This window comes from Piliocolobus tephrosceles, chromosome 1 (genome assembly GCF_002776525.5).
Source record: "Piliocolobus tephrosceles isolate RC106 chromosome 1, ASM277652v3, whole genome shotgun sequence".
NCBI lineage: Eukaryota > Metazoa > Chordata > Mammalia > Primates > Cercopithecidae > Piliocolobus > Piliocolobus tephrosceles.
In genome coordinates this window covers 213905782-213922470 of record NC_045434.1, presented here as the reverse complement: position 1 = coordinate 213922470, position 16689 = coordinate 213905782, and the positions used below count along the sequence as shown (strand labels likewise).

The 16689-nt window shown below is 42.4% G+C and overlaps 1 protein-coding gene across 1 annotated transcript; it reads right to left on the bottom strand.

Annotated features, from left to right (window-relative positions):
- Positions 1-1551: 1551 nt before the first annotated feature.
- Positions 1552-16363, bottom strand: ERRFI1 (ERBB receptor feedback inhibitor 1). Its single transcript, XM_023215259.3, has 4 exons — positions 16162-16363; positions 5294-5491; positions 5107-5183; positions 1552-4226 (listed from the first exon to the last, which is right to left on the bottom strand). Exons 2-4 carry the CDS (start codon positions 5416-5418, stop codon positions 3040-3042), a joined length of 1389 nt encoding a protein of 462 aa, XP_023071027.1. The 5' UTR covers positions 5419-5491; positions 16162-16363; the 3' UTR covers positions 1552-3039.
- Positions 16364-16689: the final 326 nt, after the last annotated feature.

Here is a 16689-nt window from a genome sequence, read left to right as displayed (position 1 = left end):
GACAGGGCACAGGAAGATGAGTCTCTGCGCTTGAGGAGCTGTCCCTCTTTGGCAAGGGTGCAGTGCACATGGGCCTGCATGATCTGGAACTTAACTGTTTCTACTACTCCCAGGTATCTTTAATCGTTTTTCTCCATTTCCACTGCCCAAGGCAGTCTTGGCTCAGTTCAGGACTACAGTAGCCTCTGTCCATTAAGTCTTCCTGTTTCCTTTTGCTTCTCTCCAGTCTGTCCTCCACATAATAACCACTGTCCTCTTAAATCACATCACCTTTCTCTCGTGCTTAGGATCTTTCAGTGGCACCCACTATGCTTTTCCAGGCCCCTCCTCCTGACAGCCGCTTTCTGGAAGCTGCTCAGCCGTTCCTGCTTCAGGGTGTCTCACAGTGTCAGCTTCCTCCGCTGGTCACACCTCCCTGTTCACTCCCCTCCCTCGGCTTCCATCCTAACCCTTCAGAGCTCAACACCCCACACGTCCTGTTATCTGTCCTCATTGCTCCCATTGTTCATTACCTTTTTATTTAGCACTTAGTATAAGATGTAATCATAATTAACATGATCTGCTTTAAATTCCATAAGGTAAGGGGATTTGTTTTCGCAGGATCCAGCATGGGGCTGGGATTTAACAAATGTCTGTTGACTGAATGTCCCAAGCCTGCTTCTTCATCTGCAAAATGCCGTGAATGACACCCAGCCTTTTAGATGGCAAAAACAGTTCTCACATATGGGGCCTATGTACCAGATACTATGGTTTATATGCAGTTGTCACAAAATAATTCCCACCTCTCTGCCCATTTTACCAATGCGAAAACTGAGGTACAAGGATTTAAAATAATCTGCCTCACACAGAATTAGAAAGAGATGAAGTTGGAACTTCAACCCAGGTAATGTGAGCCCTCACTCTTCCCTTTGGAGAGTAGCAAGACAGTGCAGGTGCCCGATGAAGGTCGTGGAGGGCTCCCACCCTCTCCCAGGGGATAAAGGAGCCTGCAGAGGACAGTGAAGAGAACCAGGCACAGGGCTAGGTGACCTGGGACTAAGCCCCCTCACAAGCCCCTGCCTCCATCCAAAGGCTGCCAGGAGCCCCTTTGTCCACTGTGGACTTGCCATCTCTGTGACAGGCCAAGGCAGGCGCAGATTCTCTGGGTGGCCTGAAGCAAGCAAGAAGCAAAGCCTGCCAAAAGGCCCAGAGTGACTGGGACCTCGTCCTAAAAATCAGAATGAGTCAAACCAAGTCTACACAGCAGAACTGGTTTCTTCTGTCACATTGTCCTTGATGTGGACTCCCACCCCCCAATGTAATTACTTTTGATAGTAACCCCAGAATCCAGTTCTCTTTCAGTTGTTAAAGGTAAAAACAAACAGCTCATTTCCACTGTATACTTTCATAATACGTGAAAAATATTGCACAAATTATATTTCATTCTAAAGAATAAGAATTTCAAGAATACATTAAACTTCAAAGAATCTTCGCTTGTGCTTAAAAATAATAATGCTGTCAAATTGCTTCATACACTTTATAAATAGAGTATAGGCAAGAAACATTACTAGTGGTATCATAAATAAGTATTATAACTTTATTAAAATGAAAAGACAATATTCAAAATAATGCAACAAAATGAATAAAATCCTTTGTCCAATACTGTACACATAATGCAGAAATCAGTGCATTTTTCTTAAGCATGTTTTAACCTTCATTTAGTTCATACTAAAATATAATAAGCTTTAAATAGCTCAAATAATATTCAGCAGTTTGAACTGTAAACAGCTTGTTTAACTGTTAAGAGAACATTGCAGTAATGTACCTCTGTTAGTGAGCACCTTCTCCTCTGTGCTTATCTCTTCAAGATAAATACATGGAAGGATGTGAAAATCGGAACACAAACTATGTGTCTCACTGCATCTAAGTGAAGCAGCCAGCTGTGAGAGTTTTCAAAGCAGAAAGATGCTGATGTGACCTCTAGAATTCAGACATACTGCGCTATGGGTCAGAAGTGTTTTACTTAAAAAGCAAACAATCCCCAGGAAATACTGAATAGGAACCAGCAACACAAGACCAGCTTGTGTTGTATTTGTTTATTAATACAGTCTAAAAAAACAAAAGCAAAACCACAACACACATCCCCAAACAATAACTCTCAATCACATAGCTAATCGCTTCATGATTTTGTAAAACTGACATCCTAACACTGGCACCTAGTATACTATCCCATTTGAGTCTAACGTACCCCACTGCCTCTAATACGGCCCGCACTGCGATGAGCTACTTCAGTGGGTGGGACCAAGCAGGAGCTGTAAGGGAGAATTAGTCACTAGTTCTATTATCGTTTTATTTTTCAAGATGTGTTACATGTACAGGTGACAATATGGTTGCCAAGTAAGCTGCTCTCCCTCCCTCAACAAGACACAACATGAAACCTCGAAGTATGAGGCCTTGGGATGATTTTTAACCTACGTAGGTACACCCATGGTAAAGAATGGATACTCTGCCCTCCATGGAAAAGACTGCCTGCAAAAATAAATGAAACAAAATAGAAAAGGCCTAAAAGCCAGAAATCTTCAAACTTACTAAACAAAAATATTTTTTAATGATTCTGATCTAAACAATACTGTATCTTCTTCCATTTGCTCAATTTTCAGTCTATCAGGACTCATTTCTCCAGCTTGAGTTTATTATTCTGAATATATATTACTCTAAGATAGTAACTAATTGGTTAACCTGCAGCTATGGTCTATGGTTATACCACAAGTTTATATATAGGTATGTAATGTATGCATATATGAAAAGCTTCCCCATCCTCCCCTCCCCACCATCACATCTTTAAATTATAGACTTGAAAGACTTTTTTCCAACACTAACAAAATCAGGGGTTCTCAGCATAACAGCATCTCACAACTGCTCTAAACCTTCCGCGTGAAGACAGAGAGTTCAACTATTTTATTTTGCAATCTAAGGGATTTTTCTGTGCACTTCAATCAAACTGGAAAATTGAGAACCATTTGCTCCTACATAACCTCTGCTGAATCACGACCCCAAGGTCTAAGGAGAAACCACATAGGATAAATGTTTACGCTTCACGTGGCCACCCAGGTCCACTTTTGTTTTTGAGTCTGGCTTTTCTGCAGCTGAAGATATGCCGCAGTCAGCAGGTAATGGCTGGATTTGGGCGCTTGCAGTTGTTTCTTCTGCTTCCCTAAAAAATTTTTCATATTTGTCCAGGTACGGTGGTCGTTCAGGTAGTAGGTAATAATGGGTTGAACTAACCTTCTTCCCATTTTCAATAATGGGCAGAATGCAAGGAACCTTATTGGCAGATCCTTCACTGTTCTGTCTTTGCAGTGCTTTGCTGCTGACATACTTGGGATCAGGGGCAAAGCTCTGTGTTGGGGGCATGACCCCATTGAGGTAAGATGGAAGGCTTTTGGGACTCGGTGTGCGCGAGTTACTCGGTGACAAAGGTTCTCTTGGCGGTACTTTGGGAGGCCTGTCTTCATCACTATAGGTGCTCGAAGTAACTTCTGCTGACCATCTTCTATAATCTGGCTTTACCGGCCTAGGAGGTATGGGAACTCTGGGGGGAATCTCAGGTTTGTCTTCATCGGAGTTAGGAGAAGCTCTGTGTATACAACAGTTGGATATCCTTATGGCTGGCTTGTTAAAGGAGCCAGCTGGTCCCGAATGAGACCTTCTTAATCTTCGGTGGGTCTGAGGTGGAGGAGGATTTGGATCTGGGACACCTCCATTTTGGTCAGACACATAGCTGAGATCTGCTGCAGAAACAGCTGGGGTATCAAAATATGCATAGTTGATTTGTCCACATCCACGGAAGCTTCGCCTGCCAGGAACATCATATTTGAAATCAGAAAGTGTAGAGTCTTCTAAAAGGAAGTCTGTATCTGAGCTAGTTAGGAATTCCACCTCACAGTCTGTGTCATCCAGAGATAGGGCTTCAGAGATTGGCAGCGGTGGAAGAGGCCTAGAACCCCTTTCACAAAGAGGGGCACAGGGGAAAAGGGAAGGGGAGTTTTTTATGGGTGTCAGTGGAGGAGTGGAAGCACAAACCCCGTTCACTGTGAGTTTCTTAAAACCACATACAACTTGATCCTCTTCATGTGGTCCCAAGTTTTCACTTGGGGGAATAAGAAGAGGAGGCAAGCTGGACTTTTGAGATGGACCATTTTCTGCAAAGCAGTGGCCATTCATCGGAGCAGATTTGGAAGTGTGCCCTGGAATGAACAAGAGATATTTATAAAAGATCAACAATCCTCTCTCCACCTGTGTGAGGGAGAGAGTACCCCAGCTACCTATGCTTCCTGAGTGGCTGTTGTCACCCTGAACACCCATGCAACAACCACAGGTGTAATTAGAGAGCAGAAGATTGTTAATGCATATGGTGTGGTTCAAAGAACAAACTATCTCCTCTATCTCTCTTGGACATGTGCACAGTGCACACCCACACATCACAGGCAAGTTCTGTGACGTGTGCAAAATTCGCGGAAGAGGAACAGCATATAATTTACATGAATACCATACTGTACCAGCCTTGCCATTTAAGACATGCGACCATACTAGGCATGCAGGGTACCACTGAGATAAGACAAAGTCCTTATTGCTAGCACATCATAATATCGTGAGTGAATGGACTTGCTTGCAATGTGTTCAGTTCACACACAGCTCTTGACAAAGATACAAGGAACAAAATATTCACATTAAAAATACTATTTTCTAAGTTTTGAGGAACATTTATACTATTTTCATCTACTGTCAAACATGCATTCGATATTGTAAGAAAGGTGGGAGATCTTGCCTAAGGTTTCATGAGGTAAAGTATGCATCAGAGCTGGAATGAGAACTAATTCTTGATTTTAGATCACACGTCCACGAACAGCCCTACTTAGGACTCAGTCACTCAGAATGAAGGCAGTGGAGTACAAGAGCTTGAGAAAAACACAGTTATCTTCTGAATCTGTTGCCACTAGGGGTCAGGCTATTGTTGGAAATAGTTCAGGTTTCCTCATTTAAAAAATAATGCTGGCGGACAAGCTAACCCGAATCCAGACTGATCTTCTCAAATGCTTACTGTGATCAGATTTTCAGAATACATACCAAGTGGTATCAGGCGCTCCTGAGCAGAAGAGTTCAGACTGTAGGCCATGGTTATCGGGTCAATATTTAAAAAGTTGCTGAAAGGAGAGGAAGATACCTTGGTCATAAACAAAGAGGAATCAAAGCCTCTCTCATTTAAGTGTCGCTTATTTATCCAGATTACAGCAGCATTATATCCTCTACTTACTTTTTAAACTCACTGCGACTGCTCCAGCAGGTCTTCCTCATATTCCCCATGGCTCGGCCATTATGTAGAAATCCAGTTTTTAATGGGACTCTGATCTCCTGAGCAGCAACTCCTGCTATTGACATTGTGCCTTATTCTGGGACATTTCCAAACCTGTGAGGCCCAGGCATTTTAAAATCAACCAGTAGCTTTCATTCCCTAGGGGGCAGAAGAGATGAGAGAATAAAGAAAACAATTCAGAAATACCTCCATTAGGATAAATTACAGCAAAGCGTATTATGACAGAATTTGGGGGGGGGGGATGCTGAATAGAAAAAATTAGTTGTGGACTTTCACTTAATTCTTACTGAACTAATTCTTACGTCTCATGAGGATACTTACATGTAAATGCTAAAAATGATTTTTTGTGTAAATGCTAATCCAAAAGACATGAAATGTTTTAGTGAAATGAGAAATAATCTATTGCCAGCAAAAGCAGACCTCCTACTGCAGAGCCTGATAGTTGCACAACAAATCACACTCACTTGGCAATGCACACAGACCCTCCCTTGACCTATTAAACCAGCCTTCTAAGTTACGGCTGCACTGGGCATGAAGCACCAGTGGATCCCGCTTATTTTTCCCAAGCTAAAAAAGTAATTGTATTTTATGCCACAGAACGAATATTCACTAAAACCCAATGCTGAAACTAAGCAAGAGTTTCTACAGTATTGGCACCTGACTACCCCAGGGTCTAGCATTTATTTGGATTTTGTATTTCAGGGTTGGCCATGGGAAGACAAATTCTCCAGTTACTACTTATTCAAGGAACAAACAGTAATATATGAAGATACTAATTTCCATTATCCTGTAAAAATCAAGTTCTGCAAGATTACGAGCTTCAGTAAAAGCCTGGGACAGCTTCCTCCCTCCCTTTTAAAGACCAACTTAAAGGTACATTCTTTACATTCTCCTTTGTGAAATACCCAGTAACTCATATCTTGCTTAGCTGCAAGGCATGGATAACAAAGGCTAAGTACATTTTTCTTAAATTAGTAGTTCCTCAGCTTTAGGACCCCCAATCCCCCTTGTCAGATGTTACAGGTCTGGAGTCCCTACGGCCCCCTTTTCATTTTCCTTTTTATTATTCGTTATGTAAGTGTTAGTCAGCATCAATCTCTGCTGTCTTCAGATAGCCAAGTTTACTTATGGTAAGTTTAGGTTTTTTCCTTAGGCACCAGGATATTATTTGTCAATTATCTGTATAACACTGACCCCTTTTGGGGCATGTACATATACACTCTTTAACACGATCTCATTCTCTCACTAAATATTAGTAAGGGATTAGTGCAAACAGCATCTGCACAGCTGAGTGCTGGGCACTGTGCAAAGGACTGAAGATGACTGTGACACATTTGCTGTGGGGGAGAGGCACATAGGTGTTTTTTTTTTTTTTGCTCAGCAACTTCAAATCTATTATTTACAAATCTGTCACCTCCTACAAGACTGTAAGCTCAGGACAGAGGCTGTGTCTCAATCACCTTTTAACAATCAGTACCTGGAACATTAGTAGGTGCTCAGTAAGTGAATGTTTGTTGAATGAATGATTGTATAATATCATCTAATGATCATAATCAGTATCAACTCAATATACACATTGTGTAAGGCACAGGGGTTTTTTTAAAGCTAAAAACCTTTAAAAAATACTCTGCAAGTGTCTATTATTATTTTCCCATTAGAAAGGAACACAGTGAGAGTAATGCTCTACAGGTTGAAGATCTCAGTAATAAAGTAGAGAAGGGGATCCAATGACTGGCTCTCTGTATTTTACCCTTCCAGTCAGCTGTTCTATCTGGCAGAGATTTTATGATAGGGTTAAAATATTATTTCAGATAGTCAAGCATTATTTTTCTTTAAATCAGTCTCTCAAATATATGATAAAGAAAACATTCTGTCATTTAAGAATTCTAAATTATTGAGAGGTCTTTTGAGGATCGGTTTTTCAGATTACTTAAATGAAGCAAATGTGTTATCTACCATCAAGCTATAAAAAATTTAAAAACCAATTTTAAAATATTCCAACCTCTCCCTCTGTGTACTTAGCCCAGTGGTTTATCAAGCTTTTTCTAAGCATTCTGCAAGCACTGGCAAGACTATGAGGAAAGTATCTGTGGTAATATAAAAATGAAAGGCAAGATAGGAAGAAGAATATGGTATTTAAGTAGTTTGAAAGCACACGTTTGAAGATCGCTCATCCCGATTACAGGAAAATGCTGCAGGGGATTCTGGAGGCCCAACCCCCACCTGTCTGCAAGCCAACAAGTACTACTAGTAATTACTGTGTGTCAGCCTCCTAATGCCATCTACATCTTAGCTTTCAACAGAATGATTGTGTAACTATCGCCTCTGCAGAAATTGCCTTGGAATTCTAAACTTACATTTCAATGGTCGCTTAAAATTATTTATACGTTCTAGAAAAAGTTATTTTTTATTCATTGTTTCCATCACCTACTTGTTAGCTTTCTTAAGAAAAAAATTTTTTTAGTATAAAAAGAATTGTGTTCACTAAGCCAGCTCACTTCTGACCACAATAGTGTCTTTGTGTATTCATAGAAGGTGACCTGCCTCTAAATTTCAATGGGGAATTGTGAATGGGCCATGTTATGAAACTGTCCGAACTTCCTACTTGCTAGCATGGGAGACGAGGGGGGCAATATAACTGCCATGTTCTCTTCTTTTGGAAAATAACTTCAAACTGTAGACTCAAAAAGGGCAATGTGCTACAGGTTTGGAAGCAAGCTTTTAAAAAAAAGTTCCTCAGATTGTAAACCGAGAGCATGAAACCACCTGAAACTCTCTCTCTCTAAGAACCTTCTAGTATTCAGTGCAAATGGCAGGGGGGGAGGGGGGAGTAAATAAATCCATTTTACCAACCTCAAGCTAAAAAGAAACAAACTCTTCCCAAGTGACGTTTAATGCTGCAATTTTTCACATTTTATCTGTCTTACAACTCATTAGAGGAAAACAATTGCAAAAATGTACCTATGTGGGAAAATCAATATCTAAAAAGTACAAGATGGGATTATGTCATGGAATCCAAAAATAGGAAAGCGAATGTGAATCCAGGCAGCATGGTTTAGACGAGGACCCGAATAACCTTAGGCATAACTTCTCCAAACTTCATCAGCTATTTTTAGCTTTTTTAGTGGGTCTAAAATGCAGTTAAATACCAAATTTCAGACGTGAACCACCTTTTCCTGTTAACATAACTTGATTCTTTTTAAAATTCCACAAAAAAAGAAGCCCTAAAATCATGTGCTTCTTGAGGTTATCCTTTTATGAATCCACTTGTATAGCTTCAACTCATAGACAGCTCCTGAATCAACGACTCCAGCCTGGCTCACGCTTCAGCTTTGCATTTCCTATTGTCTGGTGATTATCTTTCCACTTGAACGGCCCTCTGGCATCTCAGACTCCACAAACCAAACTCCTCCTTTCACTTCATACTCCATTCCCCACTCAAACCAGTTCAGGGTCTAAGAGGATCACACTTCTCAAGGCACCATTTTTATTTAACCTGAGGCCATGTACATTCAATTGCCAAGTTCCACAGACTACTTTTACACAACTTCTCAAATCTTACCCTTCCATTCACAGGCATCATTCTTCCTGGGGTCTGGAAATATGCAACCTATTCTCTACACCAGTACCAGGTCAATATTCCTTAACAACAGCTCAAACTAAGATTTGCTGCTGCTCAAAAAACCTTCAAAGGCTCCTAAATAAAACCTCCTCAGCCTGGCATTTAAGGCCTCTACAATATAAACCTAATTTATATTTTCAAGCTCATTTCTATTTTCTCCAAATCTGTCAGAATTCAATTTATCCTTTAAGGTCAACTCTACCCTACCTTCTCCATGAAGCCTCTCCCTTCATGAAACACCAGAGCAGGGGTGCTCTGTTCTTGGGTTATTCTGTGCTGGGCCCCAATTCCCATTCCACTCTTCAAATCATCCAGGACAGAACTGATGTCCGATTTATGATTTCCCCTGGTAAATCTTGGCATCATTCATGCCTATTACTTATTAAATGGATACTGTGAAAATATCCATCTCATTTTTAGAAAGTAATGACATGAAAGATTCACATACACTGTGTGTCAGTGAAGAGCTCAGGAGAGAAGCAGACTTATAAAGTATCCGGGCGCGGTGGCTCAAGCCTGTAATCCCAGCACTTTGGGAGGCCGAGACGGGCGGATCACGAGGTCAGGAGATCGAGACCATCCTGGCTAACCTGGTGAAACCCCGTCTCTACTAAAAAATACAAAAAACTAGCCGGGCGAGGTGGCGGGCACCTGTAGTCCCAGCTACTCGGGAGGCTGAGGCAGGAGAATGGCGTAAACCCCGGAGGCGGAGCTTGCAGTGAGCTGAGATCTGGCCACTGCACTCCAGCCTGGGCGACAGAGCGAGACTCCGTCTCAACAACAACAACAACAACAACAACAACAGGATAAACTTAATGCGTGCTGGAGTGAGGCGACTGCCCAGTAATAATGTAACAAGCTTAGGATATGTAACAGGAAGGAATTTTTATGAAATTCATTTCCAGAATTCAAAGTAGACAGTTTGTAGACTGAGTAAAAATTATAAGCTTCAGTGGTTAACAATGTAGCTTTCTAAACTGGTTTCTGTTACAGTATATTTACTTGAAGCAACTGGAGGGGTACTTTCTGAAAACAGTGTTTTGCCTTCTCTTAAAACACTATTCCTTCTAGACTGTGTTTTTACTGCTAAATTTAAGGTCACTTTCATTTTGCTAAAAAAGTTACACCAAAAGCACACTGCACCTTCTTAAGGTGAAATCACATGCCTTTAGCTTGAGGATAGTCTCTTTGAAACTGCTTAAAGAAAAAAAAAAAGAAAGAAAAAGAAAGAAATGCAGGCTACCTTAAGGCAGTAACCTAGATCTGCTTACCTGGCCACCAGATCTCATTAATAAATCTCAGAAGCCATCCATGGGAGGAGGAGGGGCACATTTTTGTCATACAACTCATCCAGTTCTGCCCAGTGCTTCCTTATTTAAGAGTGTGATGTAATTTCCTCCTTTCAATCTGGTTCTAGAACCTGATTTCTGTTTATTCAGGGTGATAAATGGTCTTTTCAGTTCCATTTAAGAATCACCTACATTAAGTACTTCCATAACCAGGGAAGATAATAAGGTAACTACATTTAGAGGCAAAATTTATAAAAAGAAACTGATTTAGGAATATGACAAACTCCATGATTTTAGATCCTCCCCAAATATACCAATCTCTGCATGTTTATTTTAAAAAATGTCTAAAATAATCACCTGTGAGGAAATTAAAAAAAAAAAAACCCACCAATTTTTTTTTTTTTTTTTTAGACAGAGTCTCGCTCTTGTCACCTAGGCTGGAGTACAGTGGTGCACACCACAATCTCTGCCTCCCGGGTTCAAGTGATTCTCCTGCTTCCGCCTCCCAAGTAGCTGGGATTACAGGCATGCGCCAACACACCAGGCTAATTTTTGTATTTTTAGTAGAGACAGAGTTTCTCCATGTTGGTCAGGCTGGTCTCAAACTCCTGATCTCAGGTGATCTGCCTGCCTTGGCCTCCCAAAGTGCTGGGATTACAGGCGTGAGATACCGCGCCTGCCCCAGATTTCATTTTAATAGCCTATGATTTAGGGGTAGGAAAAGAAAGAGGGAGGCAAGTTAAGAAAATTTCCTTAGTTGTACTCTCTACCATGGTAGGCATAAATAGCCTTTAAATTAAAAACATAGATGACTTTCAAAATAAGGTCATATTTTAATGTAATTAAAATACTCCTGCATGAATTCAAGAAAAGCTCGGTGGCTTCAGTAAATATTAAAATGTAGTTCAGTGTGGCAAAGATGAATATTTGTGTCTGTGTTTGCAGCTCCATTCCTTAGAGGCTCTTAAACATGTCCAGAACATAATGGACCATTTGTAGGTGGTGAAATAGAGGCAACAGAGAAAATAATTTATCTCAAACTGTCAAATAAAAAATAAATGACATAATTTATTCAGTAATTCAGAATGCTTTCTAACTATTTTTAAAAAAAGGTAAATTAACAAAAAGCCCATTCCCTCAACTACCATAATCCAGTCTTTCGACCCACTTAAGCCTCCTACACAATTTTAGTGTGACAGCAGAAAAGTAGAATAGCAGGAATATATTCTTTTATCCTTTGTATTTTTCCTACAGAGTAGCACAATCAGTAACTATATATACACAGAGAGGGGAGAAAAATTATTTCTTTTTGACATATATACAATATATTATTTTTTATTATAAAAGCAAATTCTAATCTAAAGACAACGAGCACAATGGTCTAATGATGGGACGCAAGTCTTTAAAACTTCAAATTTATTTAACAAGCATTTAAGTTATCCAATGGTAACTCTAGATTGTTACAATTAATATAAAACCATTAATAACAACATTCACTGGACATACAACTGCCAGGCAAGCATGGTTCTAAGTGCTTTGTGTGTACTAACTTATTTAATCCTCTACAATGCTGTAAGATGGGCTACTATTCTTACTCTCACTTACTTGAGGCACAGAGTTAAAGAACTTGCTCAAGGTCAAACCTGGTGAGCAATGGGGCCAGGACTTCAACCAGACAGCCCAGCTTCAGTGTCCGGGCCCTTCACCAACACACCACACTGCCTCTTCCAGTCCCTACAGCTTTTTAAACTGGCGAAATAGGACCAACTGAGTATAATGCTCAACTTTTAAGGGTAGCACAGATCCCTTTTTTTGGATTTACTGGTAATAAATAGTTTTTCTTGGGTAACCTGTAGCCTATGAAAGTTCCTGTTTTACTTCAACTCCCTCAAATTCTCCTATTAAAAGTTATTAATTGTAGATCTGGCCTATGTATCCTCTAAAATGGGTGGGTTAAAGCATCAGTTTGACATTCTATTACCACTTCAAACAATTATTTTGAAGCCCTCAATCTTTAATGATACATTGATGCCCCACCATAATAGAACTCTTTACGGCACGGTTATTTCATATAACACAAGTCTGTTTTTACTTGTAATAAGGGGTTACTACATATACCCAACGGGCCTCCTTTTAATACACTTTCACAGCATGGATCCCAATGATGGCATTATAATCACACTGTATTGTAAAATCCGGAATTTAATAATAGAATACCTTACATTTGTAAAGCACTCTACAAGTTACAAAGCACCTTCTTACACATTATCTCACTTGATCCCCACAACATCCCTGTAAGAAGAGGCAGGGATTATAATCTCCATTTTGCAAATGAGGAAACAAAGTGAGGTTAAATATCTTGCTATAAGCAAAAAGGCTATCATGGCTCTTCTGTCCTGTATTCCAGCATTTTCCCCACACGTTCACTACCTCTCTGCTCTACAGTATCTTCATTTTAGGCAACAACCTCACTTCTCCTTATAACATTCCTGTTTATAAATGGAGAAACTGAAGCAAAAGGCTGTTAAGTTAAATGCTCAAGACTTAAGTGCTGGTCAATAGCAGAGGCAGGAACAGAAACTCAACTCATAGTGCTCATTCAGCTCAAAAATTCTTAGAGGGCAAGGATTAATTCTTTTCACAAATATTTATCAAGTGCTTATTCTGGATTAGATACCATGTGAGGTGAAAAAGAGAGATGGTTGCTGCCTGAAGAAGCCTTTGCAATAGGATAAGGAGGCAGAGAAGCATATATTTACACAGGTGGTTTGGGAAGGCCTCTCTGAGTAGGTGACTTTTACAATGGAAATCTAAAGGCTGAAAAAGAGGCATCCCTGATAAGAGTCAGAAGACAATTCTACTGAGCGAATAGTTGTTTAAAAAACAATCTGTAATTAGTCCATTTCACATCTGGAGTATTGAATGAGAGCTTTCGGACAAGTCCTACAATCCTTACATTCCTATTGTTTCCAAGTTGAAAAGGGCTCCATTTCTGTAGCCACACGCCCACATTTTTTTGTTTGTGTCTTTTAAAGACAGGGTCTCACTCTGTCACCAGGCTGTAGTGCAGTCATGTGATCTTGGCTTACTGCAACCTCTGCCTCCCAGGCTCAGGCAATCCTCCCACCTCAGCCTCCTGAGTAGCTGGGACTACAGACATGAGCCACCCATACCCAGCTAATTTTTGTGTTTTTCTTTTTTTTGGTAGTGACAGGGTTTCACCATGTTGCCCAGGTTGGTCTCATATTCCTGGGCTCAAGCCATCTGCCCGCCTTGGCCTCCCAAAGTGCTGAGATGACAGGCGTGAGCCACTGAGCCCAGACAAAAGCCCCACATTTTAAAAACACACTCACTGAGACCTGGAAGAGTGGTTTTTTTGTAACACTGCCCAATTTTATGGTGTGAGGAATTGGACTACAGTATCAACAAAGACTTCAGTTCTCACAATCCTCCCTGCCACCTTCTGAAATCTGAATCCCTAACTTTTCCCTACCTTAAAACTAATTGTTAAGCTAGTAACTTACATTTAGGACCCTCAAACTCATTCGCCTCATGTACCTTTACAAAGCACGAGTTTATGCTATGTGAACAATGCCCGAATACCACAGCTGGACTGCGTTTACGAAGGGAGTTCTTCGTTAGCTTTTACAAACCCAAACACCGGCAAAGGATGCTAAATGCATCCAAATGTATCCAGATGATGAGGTACCAATTCAAATTTATTGAGATTAAGAGCAGAGTTGTTTCTCTGGTAGAGGGAGCCTATGCCATTCAAATTCCTGGAACTACCATTGGCACCTCCTTTCCCCTCCTCTGCTCCTTTCTAAAGCAATCTGATGGTATGCAGACAATCAGGTCAGTTTCAAGCATGTTAGATTGTGCCTGTAATTTAGGCAAATTGCTTTGAAAAGCTACCATTAGTTTCAGCAGAAAGGAAGTATTATCTAGCTCAACTTTTGAGAAGCAGTAGTCAAGAGGTACTTTCATACAAAAACTCAAGCATAATTGAATCTTACAAAGAGTGACCAGGATTTATTGTGAACTGCAAACAGGAAAACCGATGATTGAAACAAGAGTTTTACCTGTGAAAAGTATGAATAATTCAGACATTTCATAACAGTCAAAAAAATTAAACAGATTTGCTTTCCAACCCTTATCAATGACTGGTCCAATCCTGCTGAGCCTTAAAAGGTAAAACATGTTTTCATGCAATGATTTATCAATATCAACTATGTGCAAGGCTGCATAAGATAGAAGCTATACAAGGCAGAGTGCCTACCCTTAAGGAGTTTACAATCTAATATATCTGTCACGTTATAAATCGTTAGTCCAAGACCTCTATCACTTATTATCGAGTGTCACCTGGAACACACAGGTGAAAATAAACCTCTGCTTGAAGTGAAGGGAATGACAAATAGTTTCTGAAGTCCATGCTAAATTCTCTGTTATTTTTCTTCAAACTTGCTAATATCTGGAAAAGAACTTGCTTGATAACATTTTGGTAACCAATTACAGCCAGCACGTTAGCAAGAAACCAGCTTCTTTTATTTTGGTCTTTGCAAAATTTGGTCATTTGCTGATACCTAGCCTGTCTTTGGTTTCTGTTCAAATAAAATTTCACTTAAAACTGTATATTGTAATTACAGAAACGTAAGAAAAGAAATGCGGTTAAAAAAATAGGTACGGTGAACTTGGGATGTTCAGTCTCAACAAATGCGTACCCATTGCATTCTTACACATTTATAAAACGTTGAACATTTGTTCTGGACGGGGGAAAAAACGGCATTTTAACCTCACCTCTCTTCACCCCTGACAGTTGCCTAGAAACCAGTCTTGCCCTACCTGTGTTGCAGGTGTACCTCAAGTCACCAACACATCTCTTTTAAAGCTACAGCCTCCATTCTGACTTAAGTTTATGACTAACAATCTATTCATATTTTTATCAGGTAAGAGACTGGTTTCTTTCAAGCAATGATGAAATCCTAATAAAGACGTAGCAAGCACCAATACAGCACCATTCACGGTTAAGGAGTCATCTAATTTGTACAGGGCTATGATATACATATAAATACACAAATTCCCAATAAGCATTCGCATCTTGAACACATTAATTCTGCAGTCCCATTCCATTCAAAGCGGCACTTAAGACATTCAGAGCAAAGAATCACGTTTCTAGGAGAGAAGGAAGAGTTCAGAACAGCTCAGACGAATTTTTAAATACTGATTTCAGCATTACCATCGTCGCTGGGAGATTAGGCAGAGGGACCGGGGCTGACCGCCAAAGAGAACCGGTACCAACCACCGCAAGCAATCACCGAGCCTCCCACCCCAGCTTTCAAGACAGGATTTACGGGCACACGGTGTCAACAAGACAACGCAACCCCGATTTTTACAACAACAACAACAACAAAAAAAACAAGCCCCTAGCCCCGAAGACGCTCATCCCCGCCGGGCCACCCCGCAAGCGCAGGCTGCGGGACTAGGACTCTCATGCTCGCCGCTCCCAAAGCCCCGTCCGCTCCTGCGGTCCCGGTGCTGCGGGGACGTGTCCCGGGCGCTCGGGTGCATGGCCCCGGCCAGCCGAGGGGCCGCGCGGCGACCACGGCCGGCGTGGAGAAGAAGGCGGGCGCCGGCACCTCGCGGCGTCCCCAGGCCCGGGCTGCGCCGCCGGGGAGGGTCCCGCCCTCCACACCTCAATGAGGAGAAGCCCGCGAGCAACCGGCCGGCCCCTCCCTCCGTCCAAGAGACTCCGCGTCGCGGCGACCCTCCCCGCGCCCTCCACGCCCCCGCCCTCGCGTCGGGGAGCCGCCTGGATCCCAGCACCCGGCGCGGGGGCCCCTGAGGGAACCGAGCGCTGCGTGGCCCTCCCCAACCCCTCAGTGCGCCAGGCCCCTTACCCCGGAGGAGCGGCGGCTGCCCCGCGGCGCCCTCCCGCGCATGTCCGTCCCGGCTGGCTCAGCGCCGCGGGCTCAGGGGCCCGGACATCGCGCAGGCGCCTCTCACTGGCTCACGCTCCCACTAGCGAACTACCTCGCAATGGGCCGCCGTCGCCGCGGCTGCCGCCGCCACCTCTATATATAGCATAGGCCCCCTGGCCGTGAGGTCGCCGCGTCCCGCCCCGCCTCCTCCCGCAGCCAATCAGGGCGCGCGCCGCTTAAAGGGGCGATGCCGCGGCCGAGGCGTTTGCTCGGGGCCCACCGTGGCGTAGCGCGGCGCTGCCGGGAGCCGGCTTTGTGTCCGGGGGAGGCGTCTCCGGGTTGACCGCGGCCGCAGCTCCGCTCGTCTGCCCGAGCCGTGCGGCACCCCCGGGAACCTCTCAACGCCGAGCTTTCCTCAGAAGCCCGCGGCCACCTGGGCCTCGGCCGCCGTTCCTGCCCGAAGTGAGGGCACATCGAGCCTCGCGCGGGATTTCCCATAAATTCTGG